The sequence below is a fragment of the Heptranchias perlo genome, chromosome 32 (genome assembly GCF_035084215.1).
Source record: "Heptranchias perlo isolate sHepPer1 chromosome 32, sHepPer1.hap1, whole genome shotgun sequence".
Classification (NCBI taxonomy): Eukaryota; Metazoa; Chordata; class Chondrichthyes; order Hexanchiformes; family Hexanchidae; genus Heptranchias; species Heptranchias perlo.
This window is the reverse complement of record NC_090356.1, coordinates 28,969,799-28,994,059: the sequence shown is the minus strand read 5'-3', so window position 1 is coordinate 28,994,059 and position 24,261 is coordinate 28,969,799. Positions and strand designations below refer to the sequence as shown.

The following is a 24,261-nucleotide window of genomic DNA, read 5'->3' as shown; positions in this document are numbered from 1 at the left end:
ACCATCTATTCCCTTCTCCCCCACGTGCTTATCTAGCAAATTAGTCATTTATACCATCACAAGAAACCTTTATGAAATCTGTACCAGACCTTCAAAGTCAGGATGGAGTCTGACGACACGTTGAAATTATGTTGCCTCCAGTAAAACTCCATACAATGTCACAGAAACGTGACTGAATCTCTGGTGCAAGTTGAGGCCTCCCGCCTCAGGCTGATGCCCTCTTGTCACTCAGTAGGTTTGGGTGTACGTGTTCAGGTGAAGTATACTGGGTCTTCGACTATAGAGAAATGCATCCCATTGGGTGCGAGTGAGCTGGCATTGTGCAATGCCCTGCACTTGCATAGCACTAGTATCCATACGCTTCCCTACAAGTATCATAGCAAGATTAGATGTCTTTCTGATGAGACGTTAAACAGAGGCCCCGTCTGCCCTCTCACGTAGATGTAAAAGAACCCATGGCACTATTTGAAGAAGAGCAGGGGAGTTCTCCTGGTGTCCTGGCCAACATTTATCCCTCAACCAACACCCACAACAGATTATCTGGTCAGTCATTTCATTACTGTTTGTGGGATCTTGCTTTCCACAAAATGGTCACTGCATTTCCCTACATTACAACAGTGACTATCCTTCAAAAGTACTTCATTGGCTGTAAAGCGATTTGGGACATCCTGAGATTGTGACAGGCACGATATAAATGCAAGCTCTTTCTTTCTTTCTCATTAGTCCACTCCCATTCTTCTCAGTTAACACAGCCCAGATGATTTCATAGGAACTCATGCCGATTCTCCTCAACCCAGCCAACAATTGTAGGAACAGTCCCGGAAACTTTTCATCCCTGTCTCTACTCACCCCTCACTCACACGCATAATAGTAACATGGTCTGGGGCCATAGTATTGGGGCAATAGTTTTCCCATAGCCTGATTCATGCTCTAGGACCGGCAGGAAGGAAGGAAGGCTTATAAATGGATGCTCACATCCTGAGGATGTCCACATGGCCAATTCTTTATTTTTGGAGTGTAGTCACTCTTATTAACTGGCCAAATGGAGCAGCTAATTTTCAGACAGCAAGACATCACAAAACGCAGCAGTGACAAGTGGCCAATTAATCTGGCTTCGGTTACAATGATTACCCAAGAACATACCAAAAGGGAAGTGAGAATGAAACCCTCAGGCCTGTCCACAGTTAATCGATTGGTTAGACAATACCACTGCACAGCCCACTCCCTCCCCAATCGGCCAATAGTACAAACTCCTGGAGGAAGGGGAAAATAAGAGGGAGAAATAATTGTGGCCAATTTCAGGAAATCCTCAGTGAAATTTCTCATGACTCCCCAGGGCAAACAAGCTCCAAGAGAGTAGTTACCCATCACGTATCACTAGATGTACTTAACCTACACCTATTCCCATTTTTGTTAAAGGACAGGCAGGTTAGAGGTGGGCGGTAGTTGGAGATGACAGGTGGACCAATGGTAGGATCTTTTAGGAGCAGATAGAGCAGGTGAGCAAACAGAGCCACTGATAATCTCAGCAAGCATGGGGTGGTTGAGAGGTCAGTATGGGGGAGGGGTACTTTATATCCCCGCAGTGGTCAGTATGGGGGAGGGGTACATTATATCCCCGCAGTGGTCAGTATGGGGGAGGGGTACTTTATATCCCCGCAGAGGTCAGTATGGGGGAGGGGTACATTATATCCCCGCAGTGGTCAGTATGGGGGAGGGGTACATTATATCCCCGCAGAGGTCAGTATGGGGGAGGGGTACATTATATCCCCGCAGAGGTCAGTATGGGGGAGGGGTACATTATATCCCCGCAGTGGTCAGTATGAGGGAGGTGCTTTATACCTCCGACAGTGGTCAGTATGAGGGAGGTACTTTATATCCCCGACAGTGGTCAGTATGAGGGAGGTACTTTATACCTTCGGCAGTGGTCAGTATGAGGGAGGTACTTTATATCCCCGACAGTGGTCAGTATGAGGGAGGTGCTTTATACCTCCGACAGTGGTCAGTATGGGGGAGGTACTTTATACCTTCGGCAGTGGTCAGTATGAGGGAGGTACTTTATATCCCCGACAGTGGTCAGTATGAGGGAGGTACTTTATACCTCCGACAGTGGTCAGCATGAGGGAGACCCTTACATTGGATAGTGTGAGTCTACTCTAGCACGTAAATGACATGGAATCCATTTATGGCAGTGACTGATGCTACTGAACCCAAGAAAGTATCCACAGCAGGCCCGAATTGGCAACTTCTATCCTCGGGAGTGCCTGGTGCTTTTGTTTTAGTTGTTTGTTGTATTGTTGATGTGATTCCTGCAGTTGGTTACTTGAATGTTGCAAGTTTTGGTCATTGAGGGATGATAGAGTCCGTGGGACATTTTGAAAGCTCTGACTGATCAATTGTGGTAAATTTGTGACATCTTAATCTGACGCATTGGACATTCCTCAAAATCCAATGGTCAAATTGGGAATCAGTCTAATTGCTAAGATCTGAGTTGGAAGTGTATTAGCATCAGGTTTTAATAAAAAACCTAAACATTTTGACGTGGAGTGGAAACAGGCATGTTTTTGTGTGTAAGATGTGATGAGCTGATCTTAGGACTGACTTAGGCTGAGCTCACTCTCCCTTTGCCTTCCTTTGTTGCCAACCAGTGGTTTGGTGCCTTGTAGGTGGGGAAGAGTCAAGATTTGAGGGCTGTTTTGTGAGGAGCGATTTTGAAACTGTGCCCACACCTTGGGATACTGTGAATTAACTGGCGGGAGGCTGGGGGAGCAATCCCACCGGTTAATTCAGGGCGAGAAGCACTCTGTGATCATCAGTCTATTCAAACTACCAAAAGGACTGACTTTCAAGAACAAAATCTCTAGCACACAGTCCATGTCTGTTCTCCTGCCAACACTTTCACCGCATGCTCTCCAACAGAGGAAATTGTGGATTTCCTATGTGATCTAATAATTCTATAATGGATTTCATATCCTATTTCACTGCCCAAAAAGCAGTGCAGCAAAAAACAAATAGGAATAATTCAGTCTGTTTTGAAAATAATGAATGAGCTTGTGACTGAGTGAATGGGGAGAGATTTTCTTGTCTTCACACTCTGGGTGGTAACCTGGCAGAGCAGATCACCCAAGACCGCTCTTAAACTCTCCTACGTTTGGCTAGTCTAACTGATTTTTCAAATGGCGGAACATACCGAGGCCCCCTCCATTCTGCGCTGGGTTGTGGCGATTGCTCCCCCCGCCTCCCACCAGTTAATTCACAGTATCCCAAGGTGTGGATCAGTTCAAAAATCTCTCCTCACAAAACAGCCTTCAAATCTTGACTCTTCCCCACCTACAAGTCACCTAACTACTGGTTGGCAACAAAGGAAGGCAAAGGGAGAGTGAGCTCAGCCTAAGTCAGTCCTAAGATCAGCTCATCACATTTTACACACAAAAACATGCCTGTTTCCACTCCACGTCAAAATGTTTAGGTTTTTATTAAAACCAGATGCTAACACACTTCCAACTCAGATCTTGGCAATTAGACTGACTCCCAGTTTGACCATTGGATTTTGAGGAATGTCCAATGCGTCAGATTAAGATGTCACAAATTTACCACAATTGATCAGTCAGAGCTTCCAAAATGTCCCACGGACTCTATCATCCCTCAATGACCAAAACTTGTAACATTCGAGTAACCAACTGCAGGAATCACAGCAACAATACCACAAACAATTAAAACAAAAGCACCAGGCACTCCCCAGGATAGAAGTTGCCAATTCGGGCCTGCTATGGATACTTTCTTGGGTTCAGTAGCATCAGTCACTGCCATAAATGGATCCTATGTCATCTAAGTGCTAGAGTAGACTCACACTATCCAATCTGCTTATACAGTAGCATAACTCAGGGGTGTAACAATAGTACACCCTTGTGACATGAATCAGGTAGTCATGACTTTCGCACATGTCCAATCTTTTTCAAGGTGGACAGAGAAAACATCTGGCAAGATGAGCCAGGTACAAATTGTTAAGCTACTGTATTTCATAGGAAGATAGCAAACAGAGCAACGGTTATGATCAATGCAGTTAATTCAATCAGGACGGCTTGTCTTCATGTAATCAATTAATTCACGTAATAATACAAAATAATGAACATGACATGCTTCACCACATCAGTGGGTCATTCTACTTGTCTTAAAAAAAATTACTCCTAACCATCCTCCTGTATTCTAAACTTCTGGTCAATGCTTGCCCTTGCACCTTTTTGTTCTAAAAACCTGACTGACTGCCTGTGTCTGTGCCTGTGTTCATAGCCACAAGGGAAGGCCTACCAGGCCACTGCTGCCAAATGCTTGGGAGCTGAGACTTCCCAGTGCCATGGATGTTGATGTGTTTATCAATTACTGAGACAGGCTAATGAATTGCTCAGCATTTACAGTCTTTGGGGAAACAACATCAATGCCTAGGTTATTAATATTTTAACCAGCTTTCATCTCAGTGCCTTTTTTTAAAAACTTCTATGAATTGAATTTGTTTTGAAAGCAACTCTTTCCAAATCATTTCTGTGGAAAAATGGTTAAAAACAAATCACCAAACATAACAGTGGCCTAATGATTAAACTCAATTCAAGACTCAGGAATGCAATCAAGCATTGCATCCCGCTAATCTCAGCATTTGTCAGATCATCTTCCAGCTCCATGATCCCACCACGAGCCACAGTATCTGAACATTGACATTAGCACCTTCAAACCTTAGCTATCTCCCCATTTCCTAGCCCATTTCTCCCATCTACCTTCCACCTCACCCTCTTCCACTTTGGAAGGTTTTGTCTCTCATGCTTTTCCACTGCCTTATATAGCTAGTTTCATGTCCTTTTGTGTGTCAGCCGTGGCTCAGTGGTAGCACTCTCAGCTCTGAGTCAGAAGGTTGTGGGTTCAAGCCCCACTCCAGAGACATGAGCACGTTATCTAAGCTGACACCCCAGTGCAGTACTGAGGGAGTGCTGCACAGTCAGAGGTGTCATCTTTCGGATGAGATGTTAAACAAGGCCCCATCTTGCCCTCTCAGATGGATGTAAAAGATCCCATGGGACTATTTTGAAGAAGAGCAGGGGAGTTCTTCCTGTGTCTTGGCCAATATTTTTCCCTCAACCGGCATCACTAAAAAAGATTATCTGGTCGTGCATCTCACTGCTGTTTGTGGAAACTTGCTGTGCGTAAAATGGCTGCCTTTCCCTACACTATAACAGTGACTGCGCTTCAAAAGTACTTCATTGGCTGTAAAGCACTTTAGGACATCCTGACATCATGAAAGGTGCTATATAAATGCAACTCTTTCTTTTCTTTTATATTAAGGCATCACACCAGACGTCATACTTTGATTCAAAACAAGCTTGACAAAAAAGAAGCCAAAGCATTGACCTGCAACCCAAAATTTACAAGCAGTTACAACTGTCCTCTGATTGACCTCAGCCATTTATAAGTAGCTACAATTAATGTGAAGTTGTTTGGAAGACACAGGCCATGATGTCAGCCAAATATCATAACCGAGAGCAATGCCACAGGAGGTCTGCTATATGGGTTAACTAGATTCATTGGGCATGGTTTTGACCCCGAGCCTGGACTGGGGCGGCGGGGGGGTCAAATTGCAGAAGGAAAGCATGGTAGTACGGGTTTCCCGGACGTCCTTACGATTTTGACATAAGGACGTCTTTTATGTTTTTTTGTCAGTTTTCTGTCCGACTGACTGGCTGATTGACAGGCTGGTCTCAGTCGGACGGGAGATCAGCCAGGGAGAGGGCGTCTTCAGGTAAGTCTTCAGGTAAGTCTTCCTATATATGGAGGGGAGGGTGGGGCAAGGGGGCATGTGAGCACAGGGGTATGGGAGCACAGGGGCACGGGATGGGCCTGGGTGGGCACAGGGGCATGGGTGGGCACCAGGGGGCATCAGTCATGGGGAGAAGGATCGGGGGTCAGTCACAGGGGGGGGGGGTCGGAGATCGGGGGAGGGTCCGCGATCTTTGAGGGGGTTGCTGCAGGTAGGCTTGTTGAGCCTGGGGGAAGCACTCCTGCTCCTCCGGGCCCACAAGCTGTGCCAGAAAGACACATACCTGTTAGTCTCAGGCCTTCTCACCTCCTTTCACGTGGCGTAAAAGAGAAGGCCCGGGAATCCCGGCCCCCAGGGGTTGAAATTGGAAACTGTGGAAAAATGAAGAGGCCCGCAGCCTCCTTGAAAGGTTTTAAGGCCTGACTCGCCTCCTGGGAGCAGGTTGGTTGCCCGCCTCTCGTCTCCCCCCCCAACTCCCCCCCGCCCGGTGAAAATCGGAAATGGGCGGGTTGGGGGCAGGTCCGAAATGGTTGTGATTTTGAATGCCCACCACCCCCAACCCACCCCTTTATCCCTTTTAAAATCATGCCCATTGTTTAATAAAATCAAGAGATAAATCTGAAAGTGTTGATCGTATTTGTTCAATTGTTGAGCTTGTTACACTCCTGATCTAGAATTTCAAACCAGCACCACATCAATGGTTGGGGATAATGTCAATTCCATTGATTTTTTTTGGTGCCTTTTTACTTTGGTGTTTTCTGGTTTTGAATCATTGGAGAAAGTTGCTCAAAAAATATGGCTCCATCCTTTCTAACAACCAAGTTTTAAAAATTTCCCAACCACTGGAGCCAACTATCACGTCTCACTATCACATCAACCATCTGATCTGGAAATGTTGTTTGTACACGGTTGATTGTGTAGCAGAATCATGGCCAAACGCTCACTCTCCCAGCTCCGATTTCTACAGTCTGTTGGCTGCACTGTTGTGACACTTGAGTGCACCATAATGTACCAGAGCAGCCCCCAACATTCTAATGCAATATTGTGCATGTTATAAGTAAAATTCACTTTGGAGTTCTGCTTTTGTATAAAAGTTAAATTGTTTACAGGCCATTTTCAACTTATGATAATGCATGTTAAATGCAGAATAAACTACAGTGGAAAAAAGTCAATGAGAAAATACATCTGCATAGATGTAAATCTCAAGGGACCTGCTTCTGAATCCTTGCGTCTTTAGGACATGGCATTAATAGCAAGTTGAACAACTTGCATTTATATAGCACCTTTAACATAGTAAAATGACCCATGGCGCTTCAAACAATCAAACAAAAATTGGCACTGAGCCAAAGAAGGAGCGACATTAGCACAGGTGACCAAAAGCTTGGTCAAAGAGGTAGGTTTTAAGGAGCATCTTAAAGGAGAGAGAGGCAAAGAGGCAGAGAGGTTTAGGAAGGGAATTTCAGAGCTTAGGGCCTAGGCAGCTGAAGGCATGGCCGCCAATGGTGGAGCGAAGGAAATCGGAGATGCACAAGAGGTCAGAATCAGAGGAACGCAGAGAACTCGGAGGTTTGTAGGGCTGGAGGAGGTTACAGAGATAGGGAGGGGGCGAGGCCATGGAGGGATTTGAACACAAGGATGAGAATTATATTAGTGGTGGATCGAGAGCCAACGTAGGTCAGTGAGCACGTGGTGTCCGGGACTTGGTGCAAGTTAAGATACGAGTTTTGGATGAACTCAAGTTTATGTAGGATGGAAGACAGCCAGGAGAGCATTGGAATAGTCAAGTCTGGAGTTCAATTAATTCTTTCAGCTTAGTGGGTGGGTGGGGGGGTGCGGGCGGTCTGGGGAAAACTGCTCCTTAAATATTAACGGAGAGTCTTGACCATTTCTCTCCACCACTTCAATTGTCAGACCAGTAAGTAGTCGCAATACATGAGTTATTCTGCGTTGTGAAATAAAACAGTGTAAGTGGGCATCTCTCCTCCCCACTACAACAGGCTAACGATTGCTGCTTGAATCTGCACACAAGCCCCTGATAAACAAGGCTAAAATCTTTCCCATCGAATGATGCAGAAAGTAATGCAAAAAAAAATGTCAACAGACCGAGTGCGATATACAGGATACTAACCAGCATCTTCTGCCCATTTTAGAATGGAAGTCACCTCGTTGCCGAAGGTGGTATTGCATTGCCTCCGTACTGAGGCCGCACTCACGCCCACGGTGCCCTCATTTGCCTTAACCCCACACAGGTAGGCCGTTGCTGTGCCAGCGCTGTCAGGTACCTGGGCATTGGTGTTATAGGTCTGGTGAATGAAACAAAGAGAGCAGGCATCAAGGTCACAACATTGCAACTTATCCTTCTCTCTCCTGAAGGACCACTTTCACAATAAATCAATACGGGCAACAAAACAAGGTCACAATTTAAGTTGATGAAAGAATAAAAATAAGACTAAACATTTGCATTCTCATAACTCTTGGTGTTTATTATTTGCCCATTTTATTCAACGGCACAAAGTACTATTTTGTGTCATTAACAATTACATAACCCATTTACAGCCAGTTCCGCTGCACTTTATGCCAGAATTCCACAGGGTCATCAGGGAGGAAACAACCTTTTGTGAAGGCTTCGAAAAAGCCAGGGGTTATTTCCTTTACAAGGGTTTATCTTGGCCCAAACCCAAGGGAAAATGAAGACTTTTTCCACTTTATTAAGAGCAAAGCATATATTTTTTAATAACTAAGAAACTTATGACCTGTGTTACCAACAGTATAGTCCTCCAAGGACCATGGGTGATAAAATGCAAAGGTGGCAGGTGGCCTTGAAGACTGAAAGCTCTTGGCAATAACTGGGCAGAAGGTCAACACAAGTCTATTGTAAATAATGAACTACCTTTGAAAGAGCTACGTGTGGGAACTTATCCATTTCCAAGAAACCTTCTTCTCCACTTCTGTTTTCCAATTGGCCTTTCAGAATCCGAGCAGCGGTCACTGTGGGCACCCCCATACCTGAAAAGAACAAAGATACTTGGCCGTGAGAACCTCAGCATGGAGCTTCCCCTTTCTCCTAAACTATGGCCGGATCTAGCTTCCTGTCTATGTGTATATATACATGTCTTAATTTTAGCTACAATTAATATTGTCCTGGGCAATAGGACAGGGTACAGAGAGATTGTGATCTTAAGTTGAGTTCGGTGACCCACTGGAGGGGCCTGGCATTTGTGCGTACTTTATTTTTGTAAGAGTATGCAAACAGAAGCGGCACCAATGGACGAGCTCTCCTCAATCTCGTCGTTCTGTGTGTTTTACCTACTGTGGACTGAAGCAGCTTACAGTTTAAACCAAACTTCACCTCACCCAGTGTTAACCCAGTCTGCCTTCAGAGGGGTTAAAGGAGTGCGTGAGACACGGAAATCCGATCCAGATCACAAGGGGGTTTCACTGTTACACTCCTGGTTCCCGCTGCCTCACAAGTAGATATACAGCAATGGGAGACAACGTCCATGAAAAAGCAGGTGCTCTTAAGGCAGCGACTGACACCACCGAGCTCGCGAAAATATCCACGCCACAAATTTGCAACTCACACCTCGGGTGTTTTGGAAGTAATAGTCACCAATCATTTCCCGCGAGTCTCTCATTCATCAGAAGAATGAATCTGGAAATTGCTCACAGGTAAAGTGCAATGTGGAGATAAAACACACTTACAAAGAGACGTTAAGAGCATTACATTTGCTTTCTCCTCACAAGATTATGCACCTTGGCAGCAAGCCCAATCACACCAGAACAAGCGCTCCGCTGTGTTTGGAGCAGGCAGCACGGCCCATTGTATTCTCACCATCTCCAAAAATAAATTGGATCTAGCTGTAGGGTAAAGTGAAGAGAACAGGGAGCACAAGCCAATCCTTTGCCATTTCTTTCTTCAATTAGATGTAATGATTTGAATGCAAAGCATGGAGTGTGAAGGCTTGAAGGGCAGATGCTTTTAGCCCCCTCTCTTTTCTTGGAGGTGCCTCCTCATGCTGTAGTATGGTTCCATGAAATGCTGACAAAATTCTGGTACCTCACCCAAATAGCCATTCCTCATGTGTGAGCTTCAATAGCTATCCAACTGTGGCAGACATCACCCAAAGTCCACAACAGTTTTCTTTTTGAACCGTGCTCAACTGTATTAAGACCATTGCAGTGCCCGCCCACTGCAATTAGCTAACTCAAATCAAACCAGGGATCGGACTTGAGACCTTCCTGGTCTATATGACTTAGTATTACAATAGATAGTGCACTTACCCACTAGGCCATCAGGGAGCCCAAAAGCTATAAGTTTACTGTAAAGGCTAAATATGATGCAATGCGGGGTTGGAAGGGAAAGAATATTACAATAACCCCTGAAAGTGCAGATCAAGAACATGATTGAACATACAATCCAAACAGCACCTCACATCAAAAGAAACAATTATAGGGATCTGCAATAGATGACTGTGTAGACCAGTGTTGCCCAATACATTAGCACACTAGCTACATGTGGCTAATTGGGAATTGAGGTGTGGCTAATTGTTTTTCTGATTAGTAAATAAGAATGAGTAATAGACACTATTGTCGGGCATGTGATCTCAATACTCATATTCGCACAGCGTGAGGCACGTGAACTTTAATCTTTTTGTGTGTTTGTTGGTAAAATTATAAGTTGAAAAGCAGAGTGTGCGAGTGTTTTTTGATCATTGTGAGTGCTTTACTTCCTTGGCTACTGAATGGGGGCAGATGTTTATTAAGTAAATGTACACACGAAGTACATTTACCTGTATTGTGTGTAAGGCGTGATCCACTAAAATAGTGCATGTGGCTAAAACTGTATCGCCATAGCAACACCTGTGGCTAGTCAGCGATTTCTATTGGATAACACTGCTTTGGAGATCCACTCATAAGGAAATTAAGTGGTCCCAAATATCACGTAGTGGTTTGATCAATGATAGGCTGAAACAAAAGGGATCCAACAATCCCATGATGCATTTTTTGAACTGTCTTGGTTTCAGCCACAATGGGTGATTAACATCCCTGAACTGAGCAGTCTTATCAATGCTGGTTGAGAATACAGGAGGAAAATGAGCTGTACTGACCCTGACAACCTACTACTCACAGTTTCTTTCATGTTGGAATAAACTCAGAATCTACTAAAAATCTTTTGTCATTGCCCACATAGGGGCCTACACTCTGTGTAGATACCCCACAGTGCGAAGGGCTAGGTTCATTCCACACTGAATTTAGAGGCAGAACATTGTAAAGAAGACATGGAGTCACCCAGATGTCAACCTACTTCCAATGTAGTATATTTTGTGTAGTTAGTGTACTCAGGCTGCGTACAGCAGCATGGGTATATGTGCGTGTGATCAATGCATGACAGCTAGCCTCCCCGTTATCTCAATAAGTGAATACTCCTGTCCAGTGTGGTACTGAGTCACAGTAACTTCTGCATATTTTGGGCAACCCGGGATCGGGCTGAGCTGAAATCCTGCAGTGGAATAGCCTGCCCAACACTCACTGTCAATGCTCGCACATAAGCACTGGCCACTTGGGACCGCACTCCAGTAGCATTCAACATCTGCAGAAGACAGGAAAGCAAAGAGAAGAGCACGGAGGGGCAATAATAAAAGAAACGCACAGAGAACAGTCTATTTGGCAGTGGCAGAATTTTCCAGAAATTTTGGAATCAACAACAACAACTTGCATTTATATAGCATCTTTAACGTCCGAAATCACTTCACAGGAGCGTTATCGGGCAAAGTTTGAAAGGCGCTATATAAATGCAAGTTGCTGTTGTTGTAATGAAGAGATATTGGGTCAGGTGACCAAAGGCTTGGTCAAAGAGGTAGATTTTAAGGAACATCTTAAAAGGAGAGAGAGGTGGAATAGGAGGAGAGGCTTAGGGTGGGAATTCCAGAGCTTAGTGCCTAGGCACCTGAAGGCACGGCTGTCAATGGTGGGGTGATAGAAATCGGAGATGCACAAGAGGCCAGAATTAGATGCAGAGATGTCAGAGGGTTGTAGGGCTGGAGGAGGTTACAGAGATAGGGAAGGGTGAGGCCAAGGAGGGATTTGAACCCCAAGAATGAGAATTCTAAATGTGAGGTGTTGCCAGACCAGGAGCCAATGTAGGTCAGAAGGCACAGGGAATCGGGACAGGACCACTCTGATGAAACCAGACTTGATGTGCCTCACCAGTCTCACGTTGTTCCATGAAGGTCTCTATAATCCAAATCTCTATATCAAATGGATAACTCAGAACCAATTAGTCACTGTGTTGCAAAAAGATTGCTATGTCTACAAGCACAAGAACTATACCCATTAAATACTGGTGATTGATTACCCCCAGTTCATTGATGAGAGCAAAAATGTAACTTAATGCAATCTAACAGAATGATCAGCCCAGTTGTCACATGTTACATTAGGGATCCCAATTTATATAAAAGGTCAGGTGAGGCACTGGTCATGTCCAATTAAATAAGGCAGTTGTGGAACTGCTGAATGAAATGTAACACCATTAATTGTCTCTTCTTCTTAATGTATGCATTTCTTTGGTCTCCTTTCTTGCTAAGCCACAATCAATAATTTATGCCATTAGCTGTTAGAAGTGCAGGTGTGTGACAGGTAGTAAGGTTGGGGGGGGAGACATCTCTCCGAATTTTTCTCCCCCCATCTCTTAGTGAGGAAGGTCCACTCTGTCCAACAGCTGTGCGGAGAATTGTCGGTACCAACCCACATCCTACCAGCCTGGAGTTACAATGCTTTAGACCACCGTGCCTTTCATGGCAACTAATACATGTTGGAAACCAGGCTTTATAGAAAATTCTAGCTTAATTAATGTCAACAATGGACAACTCAACAGAATTTACTAATCCTCCAATATCTGAACACGTACCATCCCCTAGGAAAAGAATGACATTTTTTGCTATGCCCGTGTTGAGGTTTTGTAAGGTGAGAGCTCGTTGCAGTGTTGCCTGGGCTTGGTTCCTCCAGTACGTTGGGTTCATTTCATGCTCTGCAACATGCAAGAAAAGCTGATTAGATCCAAAGAACTTTTACAGATTTGGGGGCTGGTTGAGTCAATTCAACGTAACAGGTTAAATCAAAAGGTCAGATAAAGAGCATTTCACCAGAGTTTCAGACTGAACTTAAAATGTTTCAGGGTCTTAGCTGTAACCAGTCAAGCCAAGGAGTAGTCCATTCTGGTAAATGTTTGCCATAAGCCCTTTTCAGCGATTCTGTAATAATCCCTTACATTAGTGCACTTTCCGGGTAAATTTAGTAAAATTTGGGAAGACTCAGAATGACCTTCTTATCTTTCTTCATTTTACTGGCATCCCAGAATGAACTTAATGGACTGGTGTATTCCAGATGGTCACTAATTTCATTGGTTATATGAGAAACTATGGGACTGCACGACAAACCCGGTGTGTACAATGGGATTCCTCCCAGTGCCAGCTGCTCAGAACCTCAGGTGAAATGAAGTTAGCAGTTCCAGAGGACATGGATTCACAGTAACACAACTGGATGGGTTGGTCTGGGAGACAGGATGCTCTCTCAGCTGTAAAAACAGACACCAGCCACCTTGACCTGGAGACACTGATCCGCCTATTGATCACCAACAGAGGCTGTGAAGTAATCCCAACTGTACTTACCAAAACCATTCACTGCAAATTTAGGAGTGCGTGAGCAGGAAGAGAAATTCATTTGCGGGAGGGGCAAAGAAACACAGAAATGTCCTCTTGGCCATTTTCTTTCAACACAGAAGAAGGGACCACCTTGACCAAAGACTAGACATTTCATCAGAAAAGTAATCATACTTACAAACAAGCTCCATTTGGTCCTGGGAATGGACTGCCCTTGTGCTGTAGATACAACTTTAAAGCCGTTCAAAGTATATAGAGAGGAACAGACATGCAAGCATCTTAGCAAATAGAAAATTCTTGCATAATTTGCTTGGCTTGCACAGTTTCAATCCTTTGTTTCCACTCCCACCAGGATAATGCGAGATCCACAGTACAGTTCCTGTATGTGGCACAATTATTACACACGGTAATAATATGCTATTGGAGCAAAGAAAGTGCTTCAGTTAAGCAAGAGACTAGTCATTAATCTAAGGAAGAGCAGTTAGTTTTCTTTGATGCACAACTAATTCTAACCATGCACAGGTCGTAAAAGAATGCTGAAAATCCACCGAGACAGTTTTAATGGCTGAGCGGAGATACTTAAATCCATGCGTGCTCAAGGGGACAATCAGACTAGAGCCCCACACAATCCCACTCCCAGCACATTAAGAGAAATGACACAACAAATGGAACATAAAATGAGATAAGATGGGCCTCTGAGAATGGCCTAACCTGGAGGTGGGAGGCGTATCTGATGATAGTTTCTTTTTTTCTTGAGTCCAGCAGATGGGGCGTAGCCTATTGAAGTCGAAGAGATGGGACTATGAAGTTTGATTGAAAGGGATCGTTTCTCTACTACGGGATACAGAAAACACCAACACTACAAAGATTAATAAAATAAACTCAAACTGGGAAGTTATAATCGGGTTCATGGCCGTGAGGAGGGTTTTCAGGGTTACTTGAAGTTGAAAGAAATTCAAGCCTTAATTAAAAGAGGAAAGGCATTCTACTGGATTGTCACAATCCTAAAAGGAAGATGGGGGTAATTTTCAATGTCACTGTCTGGGCGGTTACCTGGCACAGCACATCTCCCGCCCTTTGCAGAACCTGCCCAGTTATTTTCCCATTTTTGATCAAATCGATGGGATGAAAATCAGGGAGATTCTACGACGGGTGGGCTATTCGATCAGACAGGTCACCATCTAGGCGGTGAAGTTGAAAATGACCCCCATCACGTCACACTTACGGCCGCTTCTCAGTTCCGCCTTTTGTGTGTTTAAACCACAGGGCCAACTCCTGAGAAATATGTTTTGCGTGGAACCCTTTGGCTGGTGATCAAAAGTAACGACACCAGGAGCTGGGGGCCCATCAACCCCACTCGGATTACCAACAGAGGGTGCTACACAAAATGTCTTCCCCTCAAGGCTGCATTTGACCAATAATTTAGAACACATAATTGAGGATTGAGAAACACCAATGAGCATTCAGGTGTATCATCCATGATATTTAGGATCATGCGTCAACACAATCGAATACTCTTTTGCTTTAAACATCTCTGGCCTGAACACGTCACTCTGAATCTAAGAGTTAAGGGTCCAAGCCTCAGGCCTGTCTGTCACTCATACTCGCTCCCTTTAGTGGGCCAAGTTGTGTAAAGTCACAGAGTTGCTTGTGGATGGAGAGTCCCACAACAATGAAGGATTGTCTCTCTCTTGCTATTAGAGTGTCAGGGGGGAAACTCAGCACCGAGCTCACCATTCGAACTGCCCCAAACACACATGGCTGATGGCAGAGAGGGGAGGTGGGGGAGCAAAACATGATCCTCCTACAGGGCTGGAGTGCCCCACCCTCCAGGCCAGAGGATGAAGCTCGGTGGGGGAGGGGCTAGGTCGCTGCAGAGGCAATGATGAAAAAATGCACAAATGTAACAAGACAAATGAAACATGGTAACACATGACATAACAAGATGAACATATATGGGAACAGACAGATGATTAGAAATTACACTGAATGAAAATCTTCACATTCCAGTTAAGATCAAAGAGGAAGGTCATATCAGCTCCATTGGTTTAGCCACCAGGTACATCAGCAGAGACAGATGCAATTCTACAGGATGTTAACATGATAAATCGGTTTCAACTAGGGAAAAAAAGGAATAATGCTCAAATAAATCCATCCCATAAAAGTGTTAAGGTGATTTTGTGGATCACACAAAGCAAAATAAATGTATTGGGAAGAAAGCTGTACCAGTACCTACAACAGTCAATTTAAGAGTGATGAAAACACACAGATATTCACATACAAGTTATAAGCATTGCTATATATATCTGGTCTACTCTAGAAGTTCTCTTGGGTGTAGCATCACTCGTGTTTCCCATAAGTGGATCCCATGTGCCTTACGATCAGGAGTTTACCTTGAACTGCCCAATATCTAGTCATAATGCAGTATGACCCAGGGGGCCATAGCAATGAAAGCAACCTTGTTATAAGAACTGGATCACCGTGCTTCCACATGTGATTCTCCAATCTTTGAAAAGGCGGACTGATTCACACTTTAGTGGAACAGGACTGAATGTAAAACTCGACAACTTGGGTTATTTTACAAATTGTTAAGTGAACATACAAAATAAAAATGCATAGTAAATCTCACCTCACTTCTACCTAACTCAGTAAGCCACCTGGCAGTATAGAAAACAAAACAAGCCATACTATCCCTGTTAGCTACCTATATTAACTTTTCTGACCAAAGTTTCCTCTGGACCTAGTCAGCTATATTTTAAGGAGACCTTGGCCCTCATCCGTCTCTCAGTAGAAGTTCGAGAATGGGGCTCTAGACCATGTGCTTCTGTCCTTTGTATCCGAGCTAGACAGTGAGTCAGCAGCACGACTTCTGATCTTCTCCCTGTCTAGGGATTGGCTAGTAGGGCTGCCAATTAAACCAACTACCGCCCCCTAATTTTGGTCCTGATCAGACACCCTCACCCTGTGTATCCATGAATTCAGTCCCTATCAACACATTCATGTGCGAACGCCTATTGGACACACCGCAATGTGGGAACAACCCACCTATTGCCCCAGATTGTTAAGGAAAACAGTCTCGATAGCTGCTTCATTAACATTTGACACAGCTCATTAACATAACTATACCTTTTTTGTCCCAATGGCTCCAGCCATGGACCCTTAAGAATTAACATTTAGGATTCCGAAACTGATTTCATATTATAAACATAATATAGCCAAAACCCCAATTCCTTCTGGGCCAAACAGATGACAATTCTTACCTCTGTCACATGTACAAACATACATTCACACACATACATACATGTGCACATGGAGATATGCACATGCACACAGATGCAACATGGATACATATGCATCTACACATACATACATACACTAATACATACTTGCACATACAGATACACATATACACAGATACACACAGATATACTAGATATATACACATTGATACATGCACACACGTAAATGTTAGCCCTGACATTCCTCCATACAATATATGTGCTTTTCTCAAGTTTTGGTTGCAATGCCACAGGTACTTTATGCTTCACAAGTAAATGAGGATACAGTTAGACACCATGTAATGAGATAATCAAATGGCGAACATAAGAGCAGGAGTCGGCCATTTGGCCCCTCGAGCCTGCTCTGCCATTTGATAAGATCATGGCTGATCTGATTGTGACTTCAACCCTACTTTCCCGTCTACCTACTATAACCTTTGACTCCTTTGTTAATCAGGAATCTATCTAACTCAGTCTTAAAAATATTCAATGACCCACCCCATCACTCTCTGGGGAAGGGAGTTCCACAGACTCACGACCCTCAGAGAAATAATTTCTCCTCATCTCCGTCTTAAATGGGAGACCCCTTATTAAACTGTGGCCCCTAGTTCTAGTCTCTCCCACGAGGGGAAACATCTTCTCAGCATTTACCCCTTCAAGTCCCCTCAGGAACTTATATGTTTCAATAAGATCCCTTCTCATTCTTCTAAACTCCAATGTATACAAGCCCAACTTGTCCAACCTTTCTTCATAAGATAACCCCCTCATCCCAGGAATCAGTCAAGTGAACCTTCTCTGAACCGCCTCCAAAGCAATTATGTCCTTTCTTAAATACGGCGACCAAAACTGCACACAGTATTCTAGATGTGGTCTCACCAATGCCCTGTGTAACTGTAGCAAAATATCTCTACTTTTATATTCCATTACCCTTGCAATAAATGACAACATTCCATTTGCCTTCCTAATCACTTGCTATACCTGCATATTAACTTTTTGTGATTCATGTACTTGGACACCCAGATCCCTCTGTACCTCAGAGTTCTGCAATCTCTCTCCATTTAAATAATATACTGCTTTTTCATTCCTCCTGCCAAAGTGGACAAGTTCACATTTTCCCACATTATATTCCATCTGCCAAATTTTTGCCCACTCCCTTAACCTAATTATATCCCTTTGCAGACTCCTTATGTCCTCTTCACAATTTACTTTCCTACCTACCTTTGTGTCATCAGCAAATTTAGCAACCATACATTCGGTCCCTTCATCCAAGTCATTGGTATAGATTGTAAATAGTTGAGGCCCCAGCACCAATCCCTGTGGCACTCCACTCGTTACATCTTACCAACCTGAAAATGACCCATTTATGCCTACACTCTGTTTCCTGTTAGCTAACCAATCCTTCATCCATGCTAATATGTTACCCCCTACACCATGAGCTCTTATTTTATGTAGTAGCCTTTGATGTGGTACCTTGTCAAATGCCTTCTGGAAATCCAAGTACACCACATCCACAGGATCCCCTTTATCCATGTTGCTTGCTACTTCCTCAAAGAACTCTAATAAATTAGTCAAACACGATACACAATAGCAGGATGTGAGTTAATGCCCTCCATATCTCACACACTGTGTCTCATTTCAGCTTGACTAACTTGGGGGAGGGGTTGGAAGATGTTTTGGGGAAGAGGACCCTCTTTTGGAATGCTCCGTAACTTTAGCCCCCTCTGACCAAAACACAAACACTTCAGAACTGGATACTTACAGTAATTCCCCACCATGTTCCTTGTCACTAATAAATTAAACACCATTTCAGACAATCCTTAGACGGTGAATCATATTAACTCTGCTCTGTTTCGCCATTTTAATCCCTTTATACCAACAGGAGTAAAAGGGGATAAAAGGATATAGGAACAGGTTGGGAAAATGTGATTGCAACTATCATGTGGGGGGTAAGCGCCAACACAAAATGGTTGGGCCGAATGGCCTATTTCCACGTTGTAACTTCTATGGATAGGGTGCAGAGGAGATTCAAGTTGAAATCCAACTAGGCTTTATTACCACCTGACTTGGGACCTGGCGAAGGAGGAAGCCTCCGAAAGCTTGTGATTTCAAATAAAGCTGTTGGACTATAACCTGGTGTTGTAAGACTCCTTACATTTGTCCACCCCAGTCCATCACCGGCATCTCCACATCATAATAACGGCAAAGCATTATTTTGCCAGGGAAGGGAGTTGCTTTTAACAATCCATGCAGACTTTTAATATACTTAAAGGCACAACAGAATCATAGAATTTCATAACACAGGAGGCCAATCAGTCTATCGTGCCTGTGCAGTCCAGCTCTCTGACAGAGTTGGCCACTTAGCCCCATTCCCCTGTCCTTTCCTCATACCCATTAAAATTTTTCTTCTTTTAAATATTTATCCACTTCCATTTAAAAAACTGTTATGGATTCTGCTTCCATTACTGTTTCTGGTAACACATCCCGTTTTCTGCCAAAAAAATATCCCCTTCATTCTTTTGATAATAAGAAACATAAGAAATAGGAGCAGGAGTAGGCCATGTGGCCCCTGAAGCCTGCTCCCCCATTCAATCAGATCATGGCTGATCTTTGACCTCAAAACCACTTTCCCGCCCGATCCCCATATCCCTTGATTCTCGTAGAGTCCAAAAATCTATCGATCTCTGTCATGATGATCTTAAATTTATGCCCTCTAGTTACCAATTCACTTTCCAGTAGAAATAGCTTTTCCCATCATCTGCCATTAATACTGAGGAAGACCGTGACAAAATACAGGAAGACATTAATAAACTTGCAGAATGGGCATGTAATCGGCAAATGAATTACAATATAGGTAATTGTGAGGTGCTACATTTTGGTAGGAAGAATAAGGAGCCCACATAGTCCTTGGAAAATAAGAGTCTAAATGGGGTAGAGAAGCAGAGGGATCTGGGGGTACAGATACACAAACCACTAAAAGTAGCGACGCGGGTTAATAAGGCCATAAGACCACAAGACCATAAGAGATAGGAGCAGGAGTAGGCCATTCGGCCCCTCGAGCCTGCTCCGCCATTCGATGAGATCATGGCTGATCTGATTTTTACCTCAACTCCACTTTCCCGTCCTTTCCCCATATCCTTTGACTCCCTTGCTGATCAAAAATTTGTCTAACTCAGCCCTGAATGTATTCAATGACTCAGCCTCCACAGCTTTTTGGGGTAAAGAATTCCAAAGATTCACGACCCTCTGGGAGAAGAAATTCCTCCTCATTTCCGTCTTAAATGGGCGACCCCTTATTCTGAGACTATGCCCCCTAGTTTTAGATTCCCCCATGAGGGGTAACATCCTCTCAGCATCTACCCTATCGAGTCCCCTCAGAATCTTGTATGTTTCAATAAGATCTGCTCTCATTCTTCTAAACTCCAATGAGTATAGACCCAAGCTGTTCAATCTTTCCTCATAAGACAACCCTTCCATACCTGGAATCAACCTAGTGAACCTTCTCTGAACTGCCTCCAATGCAAGTATGTCCTTCCTTACATAAAGGCACCAGAATTGTGCGCAGTACTCCAGGTGTGGTCTCACCAGCACCCTGTACAGTTGTAGCATGACTTCCCTGCTTTTATATTCTATCCCCCTAGAAATAAAGGTGAATAGCACAGATGCATTTAAAGGGAAGCTAGATAAACACATGAGGGAGAAAGGAATAGAAGGGTATGTTGCTATGGTTAGATGAAGAGGGGTGGGAGGAGGCTCGTGTGGAGCATAAACACCAGCATGGACCTGTTGGGCCAAATGGCCTGTTTCTGTGCTGTTCTGTGCTGTGAAATTCTATGTAACTTCAGTGGAATATCCAGGGAAAACTGGGAGAAACGGTGTAAACAGCATTTATACCATTCTTACAGGGTTTCCACAGATCTTCCGAAGTTATGGTGGACGATTGAGAGATCCCCAGCGGAAACAGAACCCCATTATTCTGTTGCAGCCGAACCAAAGATTTGTAGAGGCTTGGCATCACCTCTTTGCTCTTGGACTGTGTGCCCCTATTTATACACCTAGCCTCCTATAGGTTTTCTTTTACTACTTTATTAACTTGTCCTCCCACATTTCGAGATTTAACTCTCTCTGCTCCTTTTGAGGTTTTACCATTTTGTGTATGTATTTCCTCTCCTTATTCTTCCTCCCACAATATATCACCTCATATTTCTCTGCATTAAATTGTATCTGACATCTATCTGCATAATGCACCAACCTGTCTATTTCCTCTTGAAATCACTTCACAGTTAACCACTCTCCCTATTTTTGGTCTTGTCTGCTGTTTCTGAAATATTCTACCACATCTGACCGAGATCCCAGCAACCTTCTGGTATCTCACTCAAGTGGCCATTTTTCGCTTGTCAGCAAGTCTCAGCAGGCTATTCAACTGTAGTGGCAAAACAGCCAAGCCTAATCATATCCTCAATTAGAGTCCACACATAGACACACATAGACACACACAGACACACACACCGACAGACAGACACAGACACACACACACCGACGGACAGACAGACACACACACCAACAGACAGACACAGACATACACACCGACAGACAGACACAGACACACACACCGACAGACAGACACACACACCGACAGACAGACACAGACAGATACAGCGACAGACACAGACACACACACCGACGGACACACAAACACCCACCGACACAGACAGACACCCACCGACACAGACAGACACACACACCAACAGACACACACACACACACACACACATCCAGTGCAGGTGGCTAGACATTGCCAAGAGTGGAAACCCTGTCTAATTTAATTGCCCTGGTCCAGAGGTGCTGAGGTTAATTGTAGCACCCCAACTGCCATCGTGACTAAGCTCAACTAACTCAGCACCGACTGGGGTCAGAATTGGCCTTTCCCTGGTCTCTACGGCTCACTTACTCACACCCATAACCAGCCCAACCACTGAGGAATCCACTTGCGATTCTCATCTCCTCCAGGCCCTGCTTTCCAGTAAGTTCAGTGGAGAAAGGCCTCCACCTATAGCAGTTAGACATTGCAGCCGCCAACTTTCCCCAACAAGATGCTTATATAATGCAATGCTTTATCAAATGTAAAGGCGTTTTACACACATTAAATCACACAGTAAAATGTCAGAAAACATTTATGTTGCTTCATGATTAAGGTTTAAACAGTCATTTTCTATTGCACATCCCGGCTTCAGTTAAAATCAAAATGAATTACCACAGCTCACTCAGTCTGTCAGCAGCAGTACGTCCTGTCAACACTCAGAGAGCACACCCCGCCATCAATGAGGCATCCAATCAAATTAGTTTCAATCCCTTCGCATTTTTGAGTTGGTGACTCCTCTCCGCCACTCACTCCCAGTTTGAGATATTTGCACAATAAAATGACAAAGGATGGCCAGAATTGATCAGTTAACAGCACTGCGGGAGAACCTTCACCTCACGGAGTGCAGCGGTTCAAGAAGGCGGCTCACCACCACCTTCTCGAGGGCAATTAGAGATGGGCAATAAATGCCGGCCTCGCCAGCAACGCCCACATCCCATGAATGAATAAAAGAAAAAGTTTTTGAAACCGAATCTGTGAAAGGCTTTGCCTTGGGAATGAGGGGAGGAGGAGGGGGAGCAGGGTGGCGCTGAGGAAAGAAATGGCCAAAAAAGGGGGAAAAAATCTGTATTGAAGCAGAGATGGGAATCCCAGCACACCCTCCTTCAAAAAAAATGGAGCAATCCCTGAGACTAATGATCGTGCCGGAAATCAGAGGAAGTATTTATCAGTTACTCTGGGGTGGGGGGAGGCTGATAGTTTAAGGATGGATTTAAATTTGCACCTGGGCAACTCCCAGCATGCTTATTTTTAACAGCCGACCAGGCCTCCTGGTTAACTTATGCCTGATATGACAGGTCAACATAGATCTCTACAGCAAGTCGGCTTTCAAAAGGCACCAAGGGTTTTGGTGAAAAATATGAGTAAAAAAAAACTTAAGATGGTTGAACTTTAAAAGTTTCTCAGCCTGACAGACCTCAGCAGGGAGTTTTCAAAATGAAATCAAGAACAAGTCTAGTGAAAATCCTTTCATACAAAGGGTTGGGAGAGCCCATGAATGGTTTATAAATGCACAAAGACCACCATTTTATTTAAAAAAAAAGGCAAATACTATAAATAAACACTGCTGATATTCACAATAAACGCTTGGAATATGTACGGAGTTTGATAAAGATCTGAAAAAATTACCAAATAATCAAGGCCAGCGGTTGGACTTCAGGAGATTGGGGTGGGGGAGGGGACAACATGATGGGAATCTCGGACATCTTGAAGGTTTTGTTGAAGAAACTCATCTTGTGAAAGAAAGTGAGTGTCAGGTGACCAGACCCGACAAGAATATCCACAACTACGAATTATAAACTAATACCCACACGTATATATGGAGATACCGCCAGTTAAAGTGGCTGTGCCCCTAGCAAGACATGAATATGGCTACATCTGTGTTGACTCCCATGTTTCTTCCTGGGTAAATAGTCGAGATGTATCTACTGTAACTTTATACTGATCAGGCTCCAATCACTTTTCCTGTGTTAAATTGAATGGGAAGTATCAATTCACAAAATGGGCACCAATTTCATCTGAAATGGTCATGAGCTAAGAAGTCACCATTTAAGGTGTGTACCAACTCCAGCTTTATGAGGAGAAGCCCAGATCTTTATCACTAGCAGACCAGGATGAAATTTAACATATTCATTCCCCAAAACATCAAACAGAGTTTGAAATATTTAAGTCTCCAAAAGCCACACAGTTAACGGGCTGCAAACCCAGATAAGCCAACCTGTCATGTGGAAGAAATAGTGAAGACAGCATTAAAATCTTAGTAGCCCAAGATTGTTGGGTTGCTATACTCACCCTGACAGTAGCAGAGTCAGAATTTAGGGTGACAGGCAGAGGCTGATGACTTGAAGATACAAGCACAAAAACTCAAACATCTACATAGTTAGGCAATGGTATTAAAGGTTATGGAACCAAGGCGGGTAGATGGAGTTAAGATACAGATCAGTCATGATCTAACTGAATGGCGGAACAGGCTCGAGGGGCTGAAAGGCCTCCTCCTGTTCCTATATTCCTATGATGCCAGCAAGAAAATAGTTAACAGTTGGGTTCATTTAGTCATAAACATCAGAAAAATAATGATTGAAATCATAGCTCTAAGATCAGAACCACTGAACATTTCTTCATTGTTGTGTTCCCTTGAAAAACAAATGTTGTAAAACTTCAGCAAGCTGGTTCTCAGTCGCACAGGCAGTCGGTCCATAATCCGACACCACAGTGGGATCCTCCTTCAGGGAACAGACCAGCGTATCACTGAAGATCTTTAATTTGTGCTAAAGAGAATCATGATCCACATGCACCTATAAGGTTTGTGATGAATGTGCCTCCCACACTCATTGCCCATGTAGTACCAGTGTAGGTTCATGTTGGCAATAAGTTGTTCCATCACAG

General features: G+C 43.9%; 1 protein-coding gene across 4 annotated transcripts in view; it reads right to left on the bottom strand.

The window, feature by feature from the left end:
• alpl (alkaline phosphatase, biomineralization associated) overlaps nt 1-24,261 on the bottom strand; it is a 165,139-nt gene that overhangs the window by 100,952 nt on the left and 39,926 nt on the right. For 2 of the 4 annotated variants that reach the window (XM_067970679.1, XM_067970680.1), the window contains 3 exons: nt 12,711-12,830; nt 8,694-8,809; nt 7,932-8,106 (listed from right to left, as the gene is read on the bottom strand). In XM_067970679.1, coding sequence (XP_067826780.1) covers nt 7,932-8,106; nt 8,694-8,809; nt 12,711-12,830 — 411 coding nt within the window. Of the gene's footprint in view, nt 1-7,931; nt 8,107-8,693; nt 8,810-12,710; nt 12,831-13,639; nt 13,879-24,261 lie in introns of all 4 variants that reach the window. The other 2 variants (XM_067970681.1, XM_067970682.1) reach the window with 2 other exon arrangements.